The sequence below is a fragment of the Sinohyriopsis cumingii genome, chromosome 13, assembly GCF_028554795.1.
Source record: "Sinohyriopsis cumingii isolate HCF-2022 chromosome 13, ASM2855479v2, whole genome shotgun sequence".
In the NCBI taxonomy this organism is placed as follows: Eukaryota; Metazoa; Mollusca; class Bivalvia; order Unionida; family Unionidae; genus Sinohyriopsis; species Sinohyriopsis cumingii.
The window spans coordinates 14852391-14878806 of NC_142973.1; the positions used below are offsets into that span (position 1 = coordinate 14852391).

At 34.3% G+C, this 26416-nt stretch overlaps 1 protein-coding gene across 1 annotated transcript in view; it reads right to left on the minus strand.

Annotated features, from left to right (window-relative positions):
* LOC149784973 (integrator complex subunit 12-like) overlaps nt 1–26416 on the minus strand; it is a 48417-nt gene that overhangs the window by 12949 nt on the left and 9052 nt on the right. Inside the window, exons 2-5 of the mRNA XM_089978642.1 lie at nt 24603–24735; nt 23226–23339; nt 15596–16044; nt 5468–5534 (exon numbers count right to left, since the gene is read on the minus strand). Coding sequence (XP_089834768.1) covers nt 5468–5534; nt 15596–16044; nt 23226–23339; nt 24603–24734 — 762 coding nt within the window. The 5' untranslated portion in view covers nt 24735. The remainder of the gene's footprint in view (nt 1–5467; nt 5535–15595; nt 16045–23225; nt 23340–24602; nt 24736–26416) is intronic.

The window sequence follows — 26416 nt, forward strand, 5'->3', positions numbered from 1 at the left end:
ATTGGGGCATTTAGCTGTGAAAAAAGGTGCCACTGCACATCAACTCTATTTGCATTAAGTATATTGTCAGGTAGAATGCCAACTTTATACTTCAGGAATTCTCTTTCCAGATGATCCAAGGTAGACAAAGGGTGGCAATAGAAAGGGATATCTCTTGACAAAGAATCTAACACATTTAAAACTTTTTGACTGTCTCTCATTTACATCAGCAACTGAAGCATTTAAAAGCACTTCATCTCCGTATGGGAATTTCTGGGGCATGTAATCATAGGCTGTAACATAATAATCTCTAACATTATCATAGAACACCTTTACAGCAAGAGTGGAATCATAGAACACCTTCACAGCAAGAGCAGAATTGTATTTATGAATTCTCTTGCTTCTGCACCAATAACAAGATCTTCATTATCTTTCTGGTTTGCTCAGTCATGAAAGTCTATATCAGTTAAAAGCTTGGCTGATGAAATGATTTCTGGCTTAATAAACCTTATTAGCAAATCTGACAACTGGTTTGACAGAATCTTGTGCATAATATGAATGCATGGTTCTTCTTTGTGTAAGACAACATTTGCTGCATCAAACAATGGAATGGCACTCTTCATAAACAAGCAATTCAGCTTTGTAACTGGATTATGAAGTTTTTTGAAAACCATCTCACACTTTGATTCTTCCAAACAGTGAACAGATTCTATTTCTTTCTGTGACATATTAGTATCCACGTTGTTAGTTTTGTCCATAGAAGAATGAGAAGATCCAGTATGCTTATTACTAGCTACATTTGTACTCAATTTATCATCTGAAGAACCAGATCCAGTTGGCCGATTTAATTTACTAACAATGGGTTAAAGTTTTCTTCCACAAAATTTATATTTCACAATCTTGGTATGAGCCTGGAGGCCCTCAAGCTGGATAGATATATGCTTCTCAAATAAAAACTCCATGGATTTAAATTTCTTCCTTTTTGATAACCCATCCTCTTTATTGTTAGTATTTCTATCTATACTTTCATCTCTTGTCCTCTTCTGACTTATAATAACAGACCCTGCTTTTGTGCTACTCTTCTTAACTTTTTTCCCCGGTTTCTCTGTGCAGATTCATTTTCAGTTCGAAAGAAAGCTTGTAGTGCTGTCCAAAGCTCTAGTAAACGGCTAATACATTTGCCAAGGGATAACTATCTTGTACACCCATGCTTTATATAACTTTATAGTCTTCAAGGTCAAACTGATCTTGCAACGACTTTAGCGCTTGTTTCCTTTCACTACTTTTCTCCAAATAGCAGTAGATATCAATTAGCAAATGACCAATATCTACTTCTAATTTATCAGCAGCCTTTCCAGCAGCAAGGTGCATCAATTGACAGGGACAACCTGTTATGTACACTGATGGAGACATTTTCAAAATATAGGATGCAACTTCTTTATGAATTCCAGTCATTACTGATGTGTTATCAGCTACAAACACCATAAAGTTCTGCCAATTTATGTCATGTTTCTTCAAAGCATTATCAAGCAATTCAAATATGTTTTCTCCAGTGGAATCTACTGTTAATTCTGGTAATGAAAGGACACTCCTGACTTTGCCCGTTTCATTGTCGAAGTATCTAACACATACTGGGTACAACTTTTTGTCATGATAATCACTACTCCCATCTGTGGCAATACTAAACAGCCCAATTTTCATGGCTGCTGCAATTTTAAGTGAAGTACCTTCTGCTAAACACTGAACAATATTAGATGATTTTGTTCTTGCACAAGCATATTTTTCAGCAATTTTGGAATCAGGAAACATCCGTTTGAACAAGGGACCAACATGGTCTGCCAAAGCTAGGGGTAGTCTGTGTTCTATTAAGAACTCAGTAAATTACACCTCTGCATTTATAGCATTCATGTCTGCACTTGAGTTTTGCTTTAAATAAGAAGCTACCTTAGTATTGGAGTTGGTAAGGTGAGCTAATTCGATGTGTTTCTTTGTTTTCAAGTGCTTCTCCACATGAAATTTACTACCATGACCAATATTAAAACTGTTTCCGCACATGATGCTACCCTAGAATGGAATGTTGTATCATGCCATTCAAGTATTCGTCTTTGAATCTTTGGACGATTCGGTTTTTTGTCTTTTTTTGATCAATCTGTGAAATTATTGGGGAAAATATTTGTGCTCTAACACACACATCAACTAGAATCCATCTGAAGATGTTTAGCGCCAAATATTAAAATTCTTTCCACACAGCCTGCAATGGACATGATGTTGCTCTTGAATGGAATGCTGTATTAGGTCATTCATGTCTTCATCTTTGGATGATTCTGTTATTTTTTGTTTCATTAATTTTTAGTCTTTTTCTAATCCATCTGTGAAATTATTTGAAAGAAAATATTTTTTGCTCTAACACATGCATCGACTAAAATAAATTAGACTGTTAGGGCCAAATACCTATAGACTGGTTCTGTACCAAATATGAATTAGAACAAAGAAACTGTGAGTAAAGATTAAAAATTAGAAAACCAGTCTGTTCTCTCCTCACAAAGTCATACAGCTGCTATAAATAGAATCAGAGGTAAAAAGTTTGAAAGTAGAACCAACATGCTTCTTGGAAATAGGATAGCTGCTATAAATAGAACATAATACTATTAGGAAATGTGCTCTTATACTGCAGTTACATAGAAGTCTTCTTTTCTAGAATACCGTCTGTGGGATTAATGAGATGTTAATAAAAACAAGAAAACAAATTATGATTTTTTGGGGGAAGGTGGATATACCAAAATCACGTAATCCATATATGCTTACACACAAGGCATAATTTAGTGAAAAAAGCTTAATGATTATGCCAAAAGTGTAATGGTTGGCATGTATGAAGCTTACAAACAAAACTGAATCTACACCAACAATGTTACACAAGGTTTATGGCAACAAGAAAATAAATCTAGGATTATGCAATGCTAATGAGTATGTGATAGCTAGACTGGTTCCCTGTTTTTCTTTTTGGCTAAAATAATGACAGATACAAGCCTTTGTTAACCTTTACCTTTCCAGGAGCAAAATGGTGGTGGGCATTACATTTTAATGTAAATAAAATGGCTGATGTGCATATGATTTTGGAATTTCTATGATGATATAAAATAATTCAAATGACCAGAAATATAATTTGGAGAAATAGTAAGAACTACCTAGAAACAGTTTAATTTAAATTTGATATGGTAATAAAATTTGCTTTGCATAATCTACAAGTTTTGACAGTCAGTGCTTCTTAATAATTCCAATAACTGTGCCCAGTATAAATAAAGTACTTATCCACTACATGTGAGCACAATTTTACAGTCACCTTATAATCCAATACAGAATAAACTGAAAAAGAAATAAATTCTTTCTTGCTTTTGGATACATTAATATAAATGTAACAGATTCTTAGTCGAAAGTGCTTAGCTACAATTTGCAAAATGCTACAACCTGGGGTCCCTTAAAAAACCAAAACAAACTACTGTCAAAGTACAGAATAGTTAACATGGCATAAATGCATCTGCTCTCCTGTGAATATTGAAGGTAATCAAAAAAGAAATACTGAGATTTATTCTTCACCTAAGAAAAATTAGATGTTATGTGCCTAATTAATTTATATCTTCCAATTACAACTCTAAATAACAGGTGTCAAAAAATCAACAAAATACAAGTAATTATCTATCTTAGCCATATATACTTGTAACTTGGTTGAATCTGGACTGCAAAAGTTTATTAAAAGTGTTCATAACATGTATGTATAGAATGACTGATAGCAGTGTTTTTATTGAGTACAGCTATACCTGATCTCATCCCAGTCATTAAATTTCTAAATCTGTTTAATACATTTCAAAATTAAAAAATTATGACAATGTAATTCCATCTAAACAGTAATATTTGATCAGCAAAAGAATGACTAATGAAGCAATGTTGTCACATATGATGCTGCCATTGGTCAAATAGGTGCATCTATGTATTGTTTCCATACTACATACTATGAAAAACTCATTCCAGTTTCATTTTTTTTGTGTGACTGTGTAAACAAATGTGCTTGAATTGTCTTTCAAAGTACCTAAGCCCACCATATACTGGTTCTCTTGCCTTAATGAACAGACTTCAACATGGTGTGAATAAAGACATGACCAGTCTACCAAAAATTAAATGGACTAAAGATGAGCTGCATAATAGGCTAATGTGATAACAAGCATTACCAGACTATTGGTATAAGACTGTGACATTCTTTATTACCTGATGGCATAAGACTGTGACACTCTTTATTACCTGTTGGTATAAGACTGTGACACTCTTTATTACCTGTTGGTATAAGACTGTGACACTCTTTATTACCTGTTGGTATAAGACTGTGATACATTATTACCTGATGGTATAAGACTGTGACACTCTTTATTACCTGATGGTATAAGACTGTGACACTCTTTATTACCTGATGGTATAAGACTGTGACACTCTTTATTACCTGATGGTATAAGACTGACACTTTTTATTACCTGATGGTATAAGACTGTGACATTCTTTATTACCTGATGGTATAAAACTGTGACACATTATTACCTGATGGTATAAGACTGTGCCACATTATTACCTGATGGTATAAGACTGTGACACTCTTTCTTACCTGATGGTATAAGACTGTGACACTCTTTATTACCTGATGGTATAAGACTGTGACACTCTTTATTACCTGATGGTATAAGACTGTGACACTCTTTATTACCTGATGGTATAAGACTGTGACATTCTTTATTACCTGATGGCATAAGACTGTGACACTCTTTATTACCTGTTGGTATAAGACTGTGATACATTATTACCTGATGGTATAAGACTGTGACACTCTTTATTACCTGATGGTATAAGACTGTGACACTCTTTATTACCTGATGGTATAAGACTGTGACACTCTTTATTACCTGATGGTATAAGACTGACACTTTTTATTACCTGATGGTATAAGACTGTGACATTCTTTATTACCTGATGGTATAAAACTGTGACACATTATTACCTGATGGTATAAGACTGTGCCACATTATTACCTGATGGTATAAGACTGTGACACTCTTTCTTACCTGATGGTATAAGACTGTGACACTCTTTATTACCTGATGGTATAAGACTGTGACACTCTTTATTACCTGATGGTATAAGACTGTGACATTCTTTATTACCTGATGGTATAAGACTGTGAAACTTTATTACCTGATGGTATAAGACGGTGACACTCTTTATTACCTGATAGTAAAGACTGTGACACTCTTTATTACCTGATAGTAAAAACTGTGACACTCTTTATTACCTGATAGTAAAGACTGTGACATTCTTTATTACCTGATAGTAAAGACTGTGACACTCTTTATTACCTGATAGTAAAGACTGTGACACTCTTTATTACCTGATAGTAAAGACTGTGACACTCTTTATTACCTGATGGTATAAGACTAAGACACTTTATTACCTGATGGTAAAGACTGTGACATTCTTGGCATTCTACTAGTTGGTTGGTGGAAGTCACATCAAACTGTCTGCAAAACAAAGAAATCTATCATGTGTAACTGGTTTGGAAAATAAATTATTGTCAGATATATAATTAACCTTTGCCAACCTTAATATGGTACTATTCATTCAAGACAGTCCTAACCATATGAATACCCTTTTTAAATTAAACTCCTTTACCAAACTGTCTGACTGAACATGGATAATTTGGTTTAAGAATCACAAGAACTAAAATATTAATAATTGACATTTGAGTCATGAATGATGATTTGATACTATGGTAGTTATTCATTTAATCCTATCATAGTTATTAATTTAATCATATGGTAGTTATTCATCATGAATGATGATTTAACCCTATGGTAGTTATTCATCATGAATGATGATTGAATCCTATGGTAGTTATTCATCATGAATGATAATTTAATCCTATGGTAGTTATTCGTCATGACTGATGATTTAATCCTATGGTAGTTACTCATCATGAATGATGATTTAATCCTATGGTATTTATTCATCATGAATGATGATTTAATCCTATGGTAGTTATTCATCATGAATGATATTTAATCCTATGGTAGTTATTCACCATGAATGATGATTTGATCCTATGGTAGTTATTCATTATGAATGATGAATTAATCTTATGGTAGTTATTCATCATGAATGATGATTTAATCCTATGGTATTTATTCATCATGAATGAAGATTTAATCCTATGGTAGTTATTCCTCATGATTGATGATTTAATCCTATAGTAGTTATTCATCATGAATGATGATTTAATCCTATGGTAGTTATTCTTCATGATTGATGACTTAATCCTATAGTAGTTATTCCTCATGATTGATGATTTAATCCTATAGTAGTTATTCATCATGAATGATGATTTAATCCTATGGTAGTTATTCATCATGAATGATGATATAATCCTATGGTAGTTATTCATTATGAATGATGATTTAATCCTATAGTAGTTATTCATTATGAATGATGATTTAATCCAATGGTAGTTATTCATCATGAATGATGAATTAATCCTATGGTAGTTATTCATCATGAATGATGAATTAATCTTATGGTAGTTATTCATTATGAATAATGATTTTATCTTTGGTAGTTATTCATCATGAATGATGATTTTATCCTATGGTAGTTATTCATCATGAATGATGATTTAATTAAAATATAGATATAAAGTAAATGTATTTTAAACAAAAAAGTTCACATATATATCTTATGTACAAGTATGCAGACACATCTACAACAATCGACTGTACCATTGGTAACCCAATGTCAACACAAATATTTATGTTACAAAACCACTAATCAGTCCTTTCACTGAAATTATTTTTGCACTGTTTTCAAACAGTTTTGGTTTGGTGTTTTATGGTACAGCAAAACAAGTTGACTATTTAGTGCCCAGGCACCTCAAGTAAAGTGTCTTGCCAAGGGAACATTAAGTGGGATTCAAACAAGTCTGGCATGCTGAGCAGTGAAATGAGCCTCCATCTTTTACGACATGAGAGAGCATATTGGAATAGTACATACAGTAACAAGAGTATCATCAACAGAACAGTATACACCCGCCATGTGTTTAACAGTACGCTATGCAGACAATTAAAAAAATAAACATGCATAAACCAATATGGTCTTACCAAAAGTGCAACCTTCTCCCATACCTTAAGTGCAAGCCTTCCACAAACTTTGGTCATGGTACATAGTCTAGATCAAAAGTTATTATGCAAAAACCATTTTTCTTATTTCATTCACACAGTCATCTTGTCATTTAGACCCCCAAATGATAAGATTCTTCCTTTCTTCAAGTGCAAGCAATTCTGAAAGTCTGGTCTAGGTCTTTGATGCTAAAATAATATTATTCTGCAGAAAGTATTTTATTCTTCAGTCAATGAACCTGACCATTGACTATTTTGATACAACAATATTTCATCCTTACCCCATATGCAAATCATACCCAAAGTTTGCTAGCTACAGATGATGCAGAACTCCAGATATTGTGTGGAAATTATTTTTCTTTGTACAATCATAGTGAGCTTCATCTTTGACCCAAAATGGACAGGCTTCAGAGTGTGTGTGTGATTTGGATTTTTAATGTAGCCTTAACAATTTTTCAGCCATATCGCTATGATGTCTGCAGTGCGGCAGTTTATAGTGATGTCTAACACTGGGGCATCATGCCGCAGACATGTAGCATAATGCCCCACCCAGTCATATTATCCTGACACCACGCTGACCAGTCCTAACACTAACCTCTTAATGCTGTGCGCCAAGCAAGGCATCTGTTAGTACCATTTTTATAAGTCTTTGGTATGACTTGAGCAGGGATCAAACCCACGACCTCCTGCATCCGAGGCAAATGCTCTAACCACTAGGCCACTAGAGTGGTAACAGGCTTCAGAAATCAGACTAAGCTGACCATAAGTGAAATATTTCTTCCAATATTTTATACAAATAGAACCATTATGGATGTGCTTTTAGAAATCAACTGTACCAATACACATTACCCCTCCATGAAAAGCAGATAGAAACTTTCACCCACCCACCCTTTCTTAAAAGATGTACAAAAAGTTATTTATTTATCTTGGAACACATTCATGTGCTAACAAGTATGTTGATTAACTGTTGTTTGAAACTGAAAATATTACAAATATCATAAAACCTTGCAAAAATTGTCCAGTTCTAACAGGCCCTTATCAGTAAATTTACCTGGCTTTCTGTACTGTATATATACACTCGTATTTAATACCTTAAAGCATTTACCATACAATCAAAATGTCTTTTTTGTACAGTATACATGTATTTAACACCTTCAGGAATTTACCATACAATCAACATGTCTTTTTTGTACAGTGTAAATGTATTTAATACCTTCAGGCATTTACGATACAATCAACATGTCTTTTTTGTACAGTGTACATGTATTTAATACGTTCAGGCATTTACCATACAATCAACATGTCTTTTCTGTACTAATCATTCTTGCATTTCTAATCAGGGTGACAAACGACAATCACTCATCATCGAACAGGAACTAGATCTGAGACATCCTGTTTGATTCAGTGGGCTGTTAGTAAGCTGACTCCAATGAGGTATCAACTTGTTATTTTGTTTTTAAATGGGGTCCTGATGAGAAAATGGAGACCACCAGAGGTACCCGGTGATGACGAGTGGGTATGCGCAATCAAATTGTGGTACCTAAGTCAAATAGATAGGACATTCTAAATTTAACACATGAAACACCTTGGCTGGCCATTTAGGAATCAATAAAACCTACCACAAAATCTTACATAATTTTCATTCTTCAAAAATAAAGAGTGAAGTTGCTAAATACTGTAGATCTTGTCACACTCATCACATGATAGGACAACGAAAAGGTATCTAAAGCTCATTTAGAACCAATTCCTACATTTCATGAACCTATTAAAAGAATAATGGTAGATTGGCTAGGTCCTTCTCCTAAGACAAAATCAGGCAACCAATATTTGCTGACCATAACTTGTGCATCAACAAGGTTTCGCAAGGCAAAGGCATAATAAAGTTTTTTACACTTTTCACCTTCCTAAGTCCATCAAGGTTCTAAGTTCATGTAAAGGTCGTATAATAATAATGACCTTATTTAAAGAGGGTAACACAATTTAATAAGAACTAATCTACCCTGAGGCCCTCATACAAAGGAATTTATTTATTTTAGCTGCATCTCTGAAGCCACTGGATATATTGGGTTTGGAAGAAGGAAATAGAGTGGGCATTTCTAATCTCAACTGGAACACTATTCCAGAGCAGAGTTCCAGAGTATTGGAAACTTTTTTCAAATAACTCCTTATCTGGTTTGGGAATTTTATACTGTTTGGTAGACATGGATCGCAGGTTGGGAGTATTACCAGGGATGGTCCTGGCTTTTAAAAAGCTGTCGCCAAAAAAATCGCCAACCTCAATATTTTGTCGCCAATTTTCAAAAAGTGTCGCCAAAAAAAGTAGTGTACATTTTTCCAAGTGTTAATTTAGTCTATTAATGTAACAGGCAATGAAAATTACAAAAGATGGATTAGTTACTACTTTAATTACAACAAGCATTAACAAAATGTTACAAAGTGTTACATGAAGATCCGTCGCCATTTTAGGGCTGCCCACTTGTTGAATGCAGTTTCAAAGTCTAATTTTTCACATCTGTACATGCTGATTCTCATTAAATTCTCGAGAGATGAGATGCAGAGCTTATTTCTGATGTCACTTTTTATGAGGTTCATCTTACTGAATCCACGTTCACAGTCCTCAGTGCTGGCAGGTGACACCAGTAGTCTCTCAGCAGCCCCCCCCCCCCCTTTTATGGCTAGCTTCACAAAGCTTGTAGGGAATTGCTTCCTAAATCCCAAGAATAATCACTGAATGCTGTATAAATTTTCTCGACAAGAAAAATAGGATCTCCATTCCCACGAATGAAACTTACACGAGTCAACTCCTGGCAATATTGGACCGTATATATAAGCGTAAATTCACACCCAATTTAGGGATTCTTTCACTCCTGTATTTTGAGAAATAAATAATTATTATTAATTATGCAAAACTGGTTTTTTTTTTTTTTTTTTTTTTGCTATTTCTTGTTGCGGAGTTTAAGTCTCTGTAGCCGTAACACGGGACTGATGGCAAAAGGAAAAGATCAATGAGTAAAATGCTGCACTGGCGACAGATGTAATTGTGATTTGAGATTTTTTCCATTTGCTTTGTATTTATACACAGTAGTCGGTACTTCAAAGGTTATCAGTTTTCTATGAAGGTTCAGCAAAACTACTGTATTGGTATATGTATAAAAAAAAACAAAAAAAACAGAAGGATTAGCCATACAATTAATTGTATCTGTTCTATTCGCGTCTTCAGAAGTCGGTCAGTTGTAGGTATAGTGCGGTAGCATGATTGACTGTATCGCAGCATACAGTAGTACTCAGCCCAGATGTCAGCATAAGCAGATTATGACGTAACAATGCACTGTAAAGATAGGGTTGTCAATAAGAACAAAGGATCGTTTGTGTAACAGATTGATTCCAATGCATTGCTTAGTCAAGTTTGTGGCTTCCTTTCGTTCTGGCTTTAAATTTATTCAGTCCAAATCCATGATTGTATGTACAAATTAAATAACCAAAAAGTATGTCGCCAAAAAAATCGCCAGGTGGGATATTTTTGTCGCCAATAAGGAAAAAAAATCGCAATTTGCGACATTGGCGAAGCCCAGGACGATCCCTGATTACCAGGTAGCCTATACTGGAATAGTGATTGTAAATATTCAGAGCACTATTATGAGACATCCTGTACATTAATTTGGCTTTTCTCAAACAGATTCAGTCTTTAATAGGTAATATTTTTAACCTACCAGCTAAATTTTCCTTGCTTTCTTTCTGGATTGATATTAGCCCAAATGCTCTTTTTTGAAGATGTGCCAGCTTTGCTATGTTTTTATCATTTGAATTACCCCATACTGTATTACAGTAGTCTAAATAGGGTTGTATATAACTGTCATAAAATAGTTTTCTGTGCCTTTCAGGGAGAAAATGTCTTATCCTACTGAGAAGCTATAAACTTGAATTGACTTTTTTTACTGATATGTTTGATATGTTCAGTCCATGATAGGTTATTATCTACCAGAACACCAAGTAGTCTATCATGACAGACCATTTGAAAATTTTTATCCTTCCATGTCAGACATAGTTCATCACTATCAAGATTTGTCCTTCTTTGCCGTGTTGAGATAAGTAATATTTTAGTTTTACCAGTATTTACCACCATGCCATTGCATGTGCACCAGTTTTCCAGTTTGTTTAGGGCAATCTGTAAAGAAATTTCAAGTTCATGCTTTGTGTTTTGGATGTCTGACAATGCTGCATAGAGGTCTGTAGATGATATTGAGTCTCTTAGTAAAAGTGGTAGGTCATTAATAAATAAAATGAATAGTAATGGACATAGAATTGAGCCTTGAATTAGGCATTCAACAGTTCATGTCCTCTACATATCACCCAGAAAGTCAGGGGGTATTGGAAAGATTTCATCATACTTTAAAGAATATGATAAGGTCACATTGCTCTGATATCAGAAGAGACTGGGATGAAGGTTTGCTGTTATGGGGTCAGTTCAAGAATCACTTGGATTTAGTACTTTTGAACTTGTTTTCAGACACTGTTCATGTACCATTTAAGTTGCTGAATGAAAAACTTCTTTTTTAACAGAAGAATCAGAGATCAATTTACTTGATTAGTCTACCCAATCGCAAATGAAATTAATAAAAGATAAAACTACAATGAAAAGAAATTTTCAACCTGGTGATAAAGTTCTGGCTCAATCGCCCATACCTCAAAGTCCATTACAGGCTAGATATTATGGTCCCTATACAGTTAAAAAGATAAAAAGAAAGTAAGTGACTTATATCATCAATACTCCTGGGAGGCAGAAACAGAAACAACTCTGCCATTTCAATATATTCAGAATATGTTGATCAAGATAGCTCTGTAAAATCATTCAATAAATCCTGTCCCACAAAGTGATTTAATTAATCACATACAATAAACTTTCACATCTACAGCTACAAGAAAAGAATCAGTTAAAGCCGCTAATATGTGAATATGAGCACTTGTTTCCAGTAAGTGAATAAAAAGTAAAGATGCCAATGTTCCAACTCTATCAAACAAAATCTACCAGGATGTTGAAATTGTAGGGTCTAAACCCTTGCAGGATGAATCCTCTCAAACTGGAATGTTTGAAGAAAGAAGATGAATATTTGTTAGAGAATGACTTTATTGAACCAAGCAAGAGTAACTGTAGTTCATCATATATTCTTCTGCCAAAATCAGATAATTCTTTCCGTATGTACACAGACTATAGAAAAATGAACAGAGTCACCAAAACACACTCATTTCCAATACTGAGAACTGACTGTATTGTGAGAATTGGAAATGCAAAATATGTCACCAAATTTTGACCTGTTGAAAGGATTCTGGCAGATTCCAGTTACAGATAGAGCAAAATAATTTTGGCCTTAGCATCACCAAACGGACTCTACTAATGCTAAGTGATGTCATTTGGCATAAAAATTCTCCCTCTATATTCCAGCGCTTAATGAATATGATAACATCTGGTATAGATGGCTCTGATGCATACAATGACATCATCATTTACAGTGATTCCTGGAAAGATCACCTGGAATATATCCAGAAACTCTTTATTTGCTTGAGTGAGGAAAATCTGACAATTAAGCCTGTAGAAGCAAAGGTTAAATCTTTCTCTGAATTCCCTATCAGTAAAAAGCAACTGATGCAGTTTTTGGGTACGGCTGTATACTGTCAGAAATTTTGCTCAAATTCCTCCATAATTGCTGAGCCCAAGGCCAATTCTATTCTCAGTCATGTGAACAACAAGTATAAACAAGTACTGTCTACTGATAAGCTGGTTTATATGGACATGACATTATTTAATGTAATGTAAAATGAAAGAGATGCATTAGTTGAGACATATTTAATTGACTGATAAAATAGATTTCCATGTGGAATTTACACTGTACCAGGAATATGAGTGGGATAAAATGGATCTTAAACTAACAAGCCTGTTTGCTTTTTTTAATAGTTATGAGTTCTCTAATTTGGTTGAAGTTCAGCCATACATTAGTGTAAGTCACAATATGTAGTCAATAATGTTTCTTATTATTATAGCTTTAATTTTCATGAAGAAAAGCATAGTCCAAATAAAGAATAAGACTGTGTCTTAAATGAAATTCAATGACATGAGCACAGTTTTGTTACTGTTACAGGTACTCAATGATATACATGTAAACTCTTCAATTTATTCTATATAGCAACTGATGTGACCTGAACAATGTTAACTACACAGTAAAACAGCCATTTCCTTACTTATCTTGCAGCTAATTTCCCACAGAAATATCTTTGTATTATTCAAACTGTTTTACCATGAAATTATTTGGTAAAGGACCTCAATCAAGTTAATTTTTTTGGTTTTTTTTCGAAAATATTGCATGGCTAAATAAATTCAATATGTTATATACTGTGTTTACTCACTTATAAGTCAAGTTCAACTGTAATCTGTACAGACCCCGATCTTCCATCACATAATGTGCCATCAGATCTGGGTCTGTGATGTAAGGTGCAATCAGTACAACAAACTGATCTATCCAATTTGTTTGGAGAAATCAGTTGAGCAAACAATACAGACCCTGATCAACTGGCACATTATGCAATGGCAGAGAAACATCTATGTTGTTTGCAGTTGGACGTGACGTATAAGTGAGTACAGATGGTACTGGACCTCTTTATTCATACTGATTATAATATTTTGTGACCGCTTCTCAATCTGGTCAAGTTTGTGTTACATAAACTAACAGTAAGTGAATAAAAAGTAAAGATGCCAATGGATATCTGGGTACTCAGGTACCCACCTACTGATTATAACCTGGGCAATAAAATGACTCATTGGGTACACATTTACCATATACAAGTTTTCGGCTACTGCTTGTAAAGGCAGCACTAACTTTATTTTCAAGTTTGATTGATCTCTAAATACATGTACTTTTTCAGTGCAAAGCAGAGATCTTGCTCTTCCAGTAAATAAACTTTATCCCATGGCTTGTTTTGCCACATAACAACTCTTTGATTGAGCTGCAAGTGTGGTACAGTGGCAAGTAACAGAGGGTGGTTATTTGATCATGCTGCACAACTGACATGTCTTCAGTTGCAACCTTGAAAAGATTTCACAAATTGTATTATCAAAGCATTACTTCGAGAGCTCAACCTCGGTTTATAAATAAGCATCCACATTTGACAGTGAGACCAAGGAATCAGGGAGTCAGGTGATGTTAATGATGATCAGATCACAACAGTTTATTAGACAATGATGGAGGATTTCATAACTTTATTAGACAATGAGGTTGAATTCTTGGACTTTGTACCAGATGACATTAGGTAGTGATATTGATAGGGTACTGTGAATTTTAAAAAAACACAACAGTTTTGTACACATTTAATGCAATTTTCCTTTGATCGGGTACCGGGTCACTGATCATTAGGCTTGGGTAGCCGGTAGAAGATTTCTAAAATTCTGATGGCTTTAATAAAAGGCACATTATTTCATATTACATGAGTTTTTGATACTATTCCTTCCAGTCTAAATCATCTTGTAATGCATGTAACATGCAAAAGTGTTCTTTGAAATAATGTAATCTGAAGCAACCAAACTTAACCTGTGGACAACCATGCCTTCTGGAAATAATACCAGCCTGACACAGCCATGGTAATTAAAATATAATTATCCTTTAAACCTGTTTTCTCAGAAGTATCTAAATAGTCTCCGAGGTTTGGTTTCTCCTGCCATTTAGTAATGCGTTAATGCATTTTAATATTTAAATGCATTCTGTACAGAATATTCTGCACTAGCTACTGTACTCTGGCCAACAGGTAAAGTAAAGTAATGCATTCTGTACAGAATATTCTGCACTAGCTACTGTACTCTGGCCAACAGGTAAAGTAAAGTAATGCATTCTGTACAGAATATTCTGCACTAGCTACTGTACTCTGGCCAACAGGTAAAGTAAAGTAATGCATTCTGTACAGAATATTCTGCACTAGCTACTGTACTCTGGCCAACAGGTAAAGTAAAGTAATGCATTCTGTACAGAATATTCTGCACTTAGTGTAGCTACTGTACTTTGGCCAACAGGTAAATTCCATGAGATGCTATGGGTGAATACATAATTATATTGCTTTGAGTTTCCAATAGGGACAATAAGACAATATGTTCACTATGTACCCATCATGAATGAGGTAATACAAATAATAAAGATCATGATGGCCCTTGTGCTGAGTTTATGGTGGACACAACATGGATGGATGAAATGTTCACTGCGGCAGCATACAATCCCAAAACAATGATACATTTACTATATCAACTAGGAGTACTTTCAAAATCAATACATTTGAAGGTAAAAAAGTAGGCTCTAAATTAGCATCAATTCTGGTCTATTTCAATGGAAATTATACATTCATCCTGTGACTAATTGCAAATTTATAACAGCACTTACTTGCAGACAACACAAGCTATGCCCAGTCCCACAGCAAAGTCATCAGCATCCATACTTTTGTCTAGATCCCCCTCTGCTTTTTCACCATCTTCTACCCCATCCTCCTCATCTGTGGACTCCTCTGCTGCCTTCTCCACCTTCTTCTCTTTCTCTTTCTGCTGTTGCTTCTGTTGTTGCTTTTCATTCGCTCTTTCCTTTAGTTCTCTTTCTTTTTCTCTCTCCTTCTCTCGCTCTTCCTTCTTGGCAGCCTCTTTCTTTTCTCTTTCTTTGGCTTCTTTCTCCTTTTTTTTCTCCTTATCTCTACTGTCTTGCTCCTTTTCCTTCTCTTTGTCTTTTTCCTTCTCTGCATGTTTCTCTTTGGTCTGAGGAGTTTCTTTTTCAGCTTGTGGCGACTCAATTCTGGCTTTTTTGACTGGCACTTCTGGGGGTTCTGATGGATCCTGTTTCAACTGAATTTTAATTAAGTCCAAAATTAAAACATTTATTCTCCATGATGGACCTTCAAACTGTCATGAATCATTTTTTTAAAACAATTTTTACAACAATTATTGTCAGATAATAGGTACAAAACCATTTCCAAAACCAGCCATGCTTATCATATAAATTTCATTGCCATGGAATAAACATAAAATATAATAATTTATCAGTCAATTAACATGATCATAAAAGTGTACTTCAGGAAAGAGGAAATAACTAATTGGTAAAAACTGGCCTAAACTGATACAAGACTGCAATACTATACCATTATATCTTGAATATATGTAGGTAAAGATGTATAATATGCATCAATTTAAACAAGGAATCTTTTGTCTACCCTCTCTCTGTTGCAAGCATCTGAATCTTAAGTGAGTCAATGGAGTGTAAGAAGCAGGTGTTCTTTTCCATAATATTAGTTTGATGCACTTGTAGACTGTCTACATCACTGTTTGATACACAAGTGTGCCCGCATCACTGTTTGATACACACACAGTGCCTACATCACTGTTTGATACAAACATAGTGCCTACATCACTGTTTGATACACACAGTGCCTATGTCACTGTTTGATACACACACAGTGCCTTCATCACTGTTTGATACACACAGTGCCTACATCACTGTTTGATACACACAGTGCCTACATCACTGTTTGATACACACACAGTGCCTACATCACTGTTTGATACACACAGTGCCTATGTCACTGTTTGATACACACACAGTGCCTTCATCACTGTTTGATACACACAGTGCTTATATCACTGTTTGATACACACAGTGCCTTCATTACTGTTTGATACACACAGTGCCTACATCACTGTTTGATACACACACAGTGCCTATATCACTGTTTGATACACACAATGCCTACATCACTGTTTGATACATACAGTGCCTATGTCACTGTTTGATACACACACAGTGCCTTCATCACTGTTTGATACACACAGTGCCTACATCACTGTTTGATACACACACAGTGCCTTCATCACTGTTTGATACACACATTGAGTGTCTATCAGAAATCTAAATTTCGTGACATGATTATGAAAACTTTACTACATCAGAAAAGAAACAAACGTTTTCAGTCATGAATGATCAAAATTATGTCAAACGGATGCTTGCATTAATTTGTTCTGGTTACATGGAAGACATGACAGGAAGAATAGACGGATGAATGGACTCATTTGAGTAAACTCCACACGAACTCAATTTATAGGCAGAGGATACAACAATCTAAATGGTATTCACCCAAACACAGACCAATCTAACCTCTGTAATCAGATGCCATTGTTCGATAGGAAAGCTTGCATGCTAAATTTTCTTATGATACACAGCAAGCTATTAGTAAAATTCATTAATGTATATAAATGCAGCAAAAACAGAAAATCATAAGTTCTAAACCTAACACAAATCTAACTTCTGTCATTGATTCCTGTGCAACATCAAAAGAATTCATCAGTGCAAATTTTTTAAAATGCAGCAATTTGATTTTATGAAGATGCAGCAGATCTGATAGTTTTGGTAAAAAGGATCAAATCTTTGATGGTTCTTGGACAAGACACTAAATTTTTAACTATCCATTGAAGCGATGGTATCTTGTAGGCATTATGTAGATTTCTGCTAGTTCTGTTGATCTGGTCAAACTAGCAGGAAGTTTTGCAGTGTTTTTAAATAGTTATAAAAAGTTATGCCAAACTTTAGATTGCTTTCTTCTAACCCATATTGTCATACATATGATTAAAAACAATGATATAAACACCTCATTTTAATAAATACAATTGCCAGTTATAATTTCTATATACATCTGCATGAAGTTTAAAGTGATTAATAATGTTGCAATCACTTGAAAAAATAATTAAATTTAGGCTGCTGTTCAGGCCAATGCAGCCTGATGTTAAAAATCCTTACTTTATAATTTGGAGATCAAAATCATATATTTACCACTTCTACACCCATTTTGCAATTAAATAAAGGAGAATTTATCTGTAACAAGTAATAGCAATGTTTTTAATAATAAAATATCTCATTTTCAGTTCAAAGCATCAGTTACATTAGCTACAATGCTGATGGCCTCAATGTGGCTGAAGAAGGGGTACTAATATGAAAGGGGCCCCAAGCGGCCGAGTGGTCTAAAGCACTCTCCGTTACGGATTACTGCCATCTCACCTCTGTCTGTGTAGGTTTGAGTCTCGAATTTGGCCAATGTGGGTATGTGAATAAGCTTGCCAGTAGCTTCTCAAGGGTCGGTGGTTCTTTTCTGGGAATTTCCCATGTTCTTCCTCCACCATGAATACTGGCCGCCATGTAGAGCCTATTGTGTGCTGAAAAATTGGTGTTAAACCCTACAACAACAACAACTAATATTAAAACTAGTTACTTATGATGATTAGTGACTGAGTGATATCACATTATGTACAGCACACTTTTCCAGAAGGAATGACAGAAAAAATGACATATTTACATATATGCATGTAATTCATTTGAAATCAAATGATATATGAAGCAAACATGTTGCTCACAAAAAGTATTAATCCAAATAAAATAAACAGCATTCACTCACATGCCTTTCCTACTAAAAGTATTTTGTGTTTTTATTATTTTTGTTTAAACCAGATTATTCTTGCTTTTTGTTTTTTTTTATAACAAAGTCTATGATATTTGTCAGCTGTGTAATTTTCAAGGGCTCAATGTTCTAGGTTTCTAGCCACATCAGTCCTTTATCGAATTCTTTAAGGCTTTGGAAACAGCATTTGTTTTTTTCCGGCGGGTCTTCATTATCGCTGTCAGTAGTAGATCCTATTTCTTGTTGACTGGCATGTAAATTTTTTCTTCTGACACCTAGGAAGAACAGAATGATGTCAGCATCAGTCTTAGATTCAACAGTATGATAGTCCTCACAAATTTTGTTCCAGTGCTGAAACATCATCAACCGAGTTAAAATGTCCTCGTAGCAAGTGTTAGCTTCAACAGTATCCTCCATGAATCCCTTAAAATCACAATCCTATTGGCAAAATAAGAATTCTTTTTCCTGGATGTCTCCACTGCAAGATTCAATGTCTTAATTTACTTGTAAATACTGAGAAAGTGAAATTTTGATTTCACTGGAACATGACACATAATTGTTTGAATAGACCTTATCTGTACTTTAAGGTATGCAAATGATCATCTGTCTCTTATGCTGCACTGAAACAGATCATAGAAAGCAGCGGCAAGTTCAAAAGACATGCCACAGCTAATTCTTTCTTCGATCTGTTTCCGCATGTCAATAAGCAATAGCTGACAATAATCTGGTCTTCTGAATAATCAGTGAGCTGTGTTTACAGAGATAAAGTCAATGATCTGCTGGGGTGGCTTTAGTGCTAAAGGTAGATTAGACAGTCCTGTGTGCTTTAGCCAAATACAATAGTTGATATGGACCAGTGACAATTATGTCTTATTAGAGATATGTGTAATTTCATGTGTGCAGTAGCATGTTAAGAATACAATATCTTACTTTGCCTGAATATGACAGCGACTAGAGTTAAATCATGACCATAAAAACACAACAGTGACTAATTAGAGTTAAATCACGACCATAAAAACACGACAGTGACTAATTAGAGTTAAATCATGACCATAAAAACATGACAGCGACTAATTAGAGTTAAATCATGACCATAAAAACACGACAGCGACTAATTAGAGTTAAATCATGACCATAAAAACATGACAGCGACTAATTAGAGTTAAATCATGACCATAAAAACATGACAGCGACTAATTAGAGTTAAATCATGACCATAAAAACACGACAGCGACTAATTAGAGTTAAATCATGACCATAAAAACATGACAGTGACTAATTAGAGTTAAATCATGACCATAAAAACATGACAGCGACTAATTAGAGTTAAATTATGACCATAAAAACACGACAGCGACTAATTAGAGTTATATCATGACCATAAAAACACGACAGCGACTAATTAGAGTTAAATCATGACCATAAAAACATGACAGCGACTAATTAGAATTAAATCATGACCATAAAAACATGACAGCGACTAATTAGAGTTAAATTATGACCATAAAAACACGACAGCGACTAATTAGAGTTAAATCATGACCATAAAAACACGACAGCGACTAATTAGAGTTAAATCATGACCATAAAAACACATTCTAGTAATGTCCAGATCAAGTACATGTAGATTTTTATGTAACAGTTTCAGTAGATAGATGTAGAAAATTTTATAATTTTTTGATTAAAATTTTTATAATTTTGATTTTGGGGTTCATAGCACTACCATGTTATATACAGAACTGTGTTATAGTGAAGCACACTATATGTGTCATTATAATAAAAAATGTTCAACAACTGTGTTTCCCCTCAGTTTTAAAAAAAAAGCTAGGGGTTGTTGTTTTGTTTTGGGTCTAATGCTATTTTTAAGTGCAATATAGGCTTAGCTATACATGGCAGTTTGTAGAGGAAGAATCCAGAATAACAACCAACAACTCACAGGAAGTTACAAGCAAGCTTTCTCACATACCCCATTGGCCAAGCCTGAGTCTTGAACCCATTCATGCTTATAGTCAGGTAAGAAAAGAAAGACTGCAGATACAAGTCATGAAAAACCAAAATCACTTCAATTTAACAACTGAAACTAGATTTGACAATCTGCAAAGACTGACAGGCTTCACATACTGTTAATTTCATGTGTAAGGACTGGATCTGATTTACAAACCAATTTTTAAAGAATAGACATAGTGTACAAACTGGGGCCAATATTCACAGATGGGGTCGTCCTACTATGTCAACAAAATGGGGGGAGGGGGTTTGAAGAAGTTTGACAATTGTTGACATGGGGAGGGGGGAGTTCAAGATAAATTGACGTCAACAATGTTATTTTTTACAAAAAGTCGGCCACTATGCCCATTATAACAATTCAGGAACATTTGGCTTCCCTATGGGAAGATGACAGAAGCTAGAATATAAACTCTCGATTTTTTCATGAAATCAAAGTGTTATAGTCAATTTGAAATCTGTTAAACAAGTAAAAAAAATGTATTAAAATTTATTTGTAGACCTTTTAATTTCCATAATTCTATTTTTAGCATATTTTTAGCATAAAAGCCAGCCATATAAAATATTGTTAGTTTGTAGTGGGGGTGGGGTAAAATTTTATTGGGGGGGGGTCACTGAAAGTTTGATAGTTGTTGACAAGGGGGGGAGGGGAGGGTAAAAAAATTGCCTAAAAATTGTTGACATAATTAATGGATGTCCCCGATGGACAGTGGTGATGCATGAAAGTAGTGAAATACATGTATGCAGCCTCCTCCCCAATACCCCAGTATTATACTCAGCCACCCCCACTTCAGTATTATACACAGCCACTAACAACCCAGTATTATACAATTTCAAAGCACTCATACCGAAGTATAGTGATTTATCAATTTCACCATTTTGGTTTTGTTTAAAACCAGTGATTTCCACTATTGCATTTTGCCCACTTACTTGAGGTTCACTAATGACTGACTATCTGCCACACTAGAACAAGCATTTGACTAGTTGCAGTGGAAGTTCTTATTTAAATATTAGGTTTTCAATCAACAAAGCTAGTTCCACTATCAGTTCAACTAATGAAAAGTTAGGGGTAAAACAAGAACAGCTGTACTGATAATATTGTTGCATACAGATATTACATTATACCATAACCCCTTCATGTGCATGTGTGAGTAGGAAAATTGTCATTCTGCAATTTTGCCATTTGTCCATGTTACAATGAAGATGTCATATTTTTGCTCTGATGAAAATCTGTATTGTTGTCATATCTATCTTTTGAAACACTGTTACTATATTTTCCTGGCTACAAATAATGCTTAATTACTTTTGTTGTAAATTTGATCACAGAATATTCCAAGAATAAGAGTTTTTGGTAATATTACTTGACATAGATCTATAATGACTATCTAATGAATATCAATCACATACTGAGCACCTGTCTAAGAAAACATGTATTTAAAGATCATTGTCTCAACTCATAATTTCATTACTTAACATACAATTTCATAATTCTCATTGAATTTCCTTCTTTCAATTATTCATTATATATTTTCCTGTCTAAAAGTATGTACCATGCATTTGCCTCTCAGCCAAGTAATAGTGAAGAAGTCACTTTTACTCTGCTGAAAACTATATTGCCAATCAAGTCATGCATTAAAATTCCAATCAGTGAGTTGAAGTCATGTGACTTTATTAAAAAATCTGTCACACTAGCAACTGTGATACCTAAATATAATTTTGAGTTGAGATTTTCAAAAGAAATTACAAGACAGGAATAAAACATGATATTTTATATTTACTTCTTGTCATTGCAATGTTTTGTAATTTTGGAGTTGGAATCAAATACCATATTTCATTGCCCATTCAAAATTAAACTTCAGTTATAAACAGAAAATACCAATTCAGCTGTACTTGTAGGTTTTACTCTAAATGATAAACAAAATTACATTTTAAACTTAAGAAAATGTGCCATAGTGCCTTCTTACTCAAATACTCATTGTTTACAGTGCAGATTATAGTAATAAAAAAAATAACACAATGTCATACAAAAGTATGCCAGATGAAACAGGAATCTGCATATCGATATTATTTCTCCATTCACAAAAGAATGAAAGGATTGAAAAAAGTTAATTTAAGTCCTGGATGCCAAGCTAAACAAAAACCACAGAAACATGAGAGGAAAATGCTAATCACAGAGCCACTTTTCTCACTACAAGAAAGCAAGCAAGATATAATATATACAAGTTTCTGGTACTAGCAACATTTTACGAATCTTATATAGGGTCCCTGGGTGACAGAGCGGTCTGAAGATCTTGTCTTTACCAATCACTGCTATCTCACCTCTGTCCCTGTGGGTTTGAGTCTTGGGCTTGGCCAAAGTGGGTATGTGAAAAACTTTGCAAGTAGCTTCCTGTGGGTTGGTGGTTCTTACTGGGGTTTTAATGATTCTTCCTCCATCAGTTGTACTGGCTACCATGTATATCCTATATTGAGTTGAGACATGTCATTAAACCCAAAACAAAAACAAATTTGAATACCCCACATGTTTTTGATACATGTGGACCATGCATGGAGGCAATTAAAGAATACAGCTATAAATTGTACCTTGTCAAAAGATCGTTTATCCCCTGTCTCTCTTCTCTTCAATGTGTCCTCTTCTTTACTAATACTCTTCTCAACTGATGCCTTGAAGGAAGCTTTCTCATTCTCATCACTTGACTAATTAAAATTTAAAAGTGTCTTTAAGAATCTACTTATGGTCATCATGAAAATGACAAGTTGAAACAAAATAAATAAAAGAATGAAAGTGATATGAGAAAATTACTTTCATGTAAGACAACAATATCAAAAGGGCTACATGGAGGAGAAAAACAAACAAACAAAACAGCAGTTTCAAAGAGTAGATGCGTTATCAGCTGCCAAGAACAATTTATTGATGGTTAACTGTGTTTAAAATTAATAATGATCTGTTTTTCAGAAAAATTTGTACTACTCTGACTGAACTTCTAAAACCCATTTGGATAAGTCACAGTGGGGTTTGACTGAACTTCTAAGACCTGTTATGTATATTTAATTTACATTCTGTTATTGACCTTTGTCCATAATTGCAGATTGTGCCTACCTGATTTTTGTAATGGTAAAAAGTGGTAAATAAAATATTTACTAAAATTTGTGTTCAAGTCTGAACCTTGCTGATGAGATTAGAATGTTCTGGAAGCAAATTTGGTGGAATTTTCCACTTGAATGTTTGGAATTCCAGAACGATCTATTTTGTCTTAGGCAAGTGGATTTGAATATAGAAAGGTTTCGTAAACAATTATTCCTTTCTGTTTCATATCAGTCTTTGGGAATCTATGATCAGAGTTTGTAGTTGTGTTCAGATATAATTCTAAGAAGAATTATTAATTTCAATTATTCATTTGAATTACAATGTGTTCATTAATTTTGGTAATAAAACACTATTAATGACAGCTCATTCAAAGACATTCTGGACTGCATCATTGTGGTACATCAGGTCATTAAAAACTATGGGAATTCATTCAGAACATTCTAGACTTTCAGACTTGTGATAGAACATTTAGAATTATTTGGGATTTAATTCACAATTCTGCAAGTGTTTCTTCAATTATCATTATGTAACTCAGAGAAATAATTTATTTGTTCAAATTTTACTAAACTTGGTGGTTCCCTTCTTTCTGTTACACATGTTAAGAATTAAAGACATAACAGACCCATCTTGATAAGTCACAATACAGAAAATATCTCTAAATATACCACAAGGATACAAATTTATTTGAACTCTTCAAAGAGAAGTTTCTTCTTAAATGTGTAGAAGGAATTCATAAACATTAAATCTGAATTTAAGCAAGCAAAAAACAATCAAATCAAAGATAAGCAGGACTGTACATTACTCCTATTTTGAATGACTGGCTATTCAATACAAACGAACTAAGTGATATACATGTAACATTTAATTCTGACCTTAGTTTGTCCCCTTCTCTGTGCAATAGCATCATCAAGCATTTGTTTCAGCTGTTCAGTGGAATCCTTTGCCTTGGAGTGTAACAACTTAAGAGCTTTCACAAACACTGGGTCTAACTCTAGAGTAGCCATCCTGAAGAGCGAATATAACAAAAACAATGTTTAGAAATTTTAAACTTTATTTTTTTACCTTGACTGTTGAAAATCCTACGATGTACATTCAGTATTTTTGATGAATAAGCACTAACACAATGTGCACTTAATACAAGCTAAAAATCATGATGAATGAATCCCTCTGTACATTTAAACAAGATATTAAAGTACAATGCACTGACATCACAAGAGAAGAAAAACCCATAGCCTGGGAGCTCTGGATGACCAAACATTAATGTCAGACAACCATTTTTCTCAATGTGAAACTCTGATTGGGTAACTAAGAAAATATTAATAAAAAGTGATCATTTTAATAATAATGGTGGAAATTTATATTTTATCCATAACAAACATCTGATGATTAATTTGATCTTACCTATAGAAGAGTTCTGAGATTATTTCCAACTAATCCTGTAGCTGAGTGCTGATTGATTTCTACTGGCAAGAGGCTACTAAACATCTTACTAAGTGATCCGTCCATACTACTTGTCTGTAGCTAATGTTTAACTTTTGTCAACACATCACAAAACACTTATGGTAGCAGTATCTTTCACCTTTAAATTGACACATTATATGCCTTTGATCACACACTGTGAAGAAAAGGGATCTCACAGACAGACATGTGACAGTTTTTTATGTAGCTAAAGGAAGTTTACAAGTATATGGTATCAAACCCAATCAAATTTTTTGTAACATACTGTACTATATTGCCTTATATGGTAATGGCTAAACAAAAAACCCACTTGGAAAGTTTATCTGACAGTTTAGACACATGAATAAATACTATTAGATTAATTAAATCATGAACTGTAATGATGTAATTTGAGACAGACATAGAATATGTGTGTTTGATCAAGAATAGGCAACTACAATGGCAAACCACCTAACAAGGGGAGAATTTGTTGGGGTGGTGCATAGCTGAGCAGAGCTGACACATGTGACTCCTAATATTTATCACATAACAACTGTAACATTTCCTGATAGCAAATTTTCTTTTCATGTAGGATTTTCAGAGGGCTTTGCCCCATGGGCTCCTACCAGGGGTTCCAACCTGCAGACCCCTTGACTACTTGTTTAGCCAATAGATGCTGCAGGTTTTACAGAGGCCACTATGGTGCAATGAATTTACTTTGCTCATGTCTGTCTTCACCATTCTCCAACACCTGGAGCCACACAACATTACTGACTTTATGGTGCTGTTGTAAAGTCTCATCTTTGTCTTGAGGTTACATTGTTTTATTTTCTGTATAGGGTGGAGTCTGCTGAAAGCACCTCTGGCTTTACTTTACCTGGCCTTGATGTCTTTTCTGGCTAATTAGGCTATCCAGGTAAAGCTGTACCGATTAATCTGCCATACTCATAATCGGGCCGATTATTAGAACAATCTGTATAATCGGCATCGGCATAAATAATCGGTGCTGATGGAAACAAATTTCCAAAATATAAATTCAATCATAACATTCATCTTGACATGGCTTGAATTTTAAGTCAGAATTAAATAGTGGAAATTAAGGAATAAACATTTTATTTGGGGGTTAATTGAAAGATAATATATTCTTAAATGTAAATACTTTTTAACACACTTGCTGTAAACTACTGCTGATTGTCTACACACAACATATTATCAATACCATTCATGCACTCATCCCAATCACAGCAGC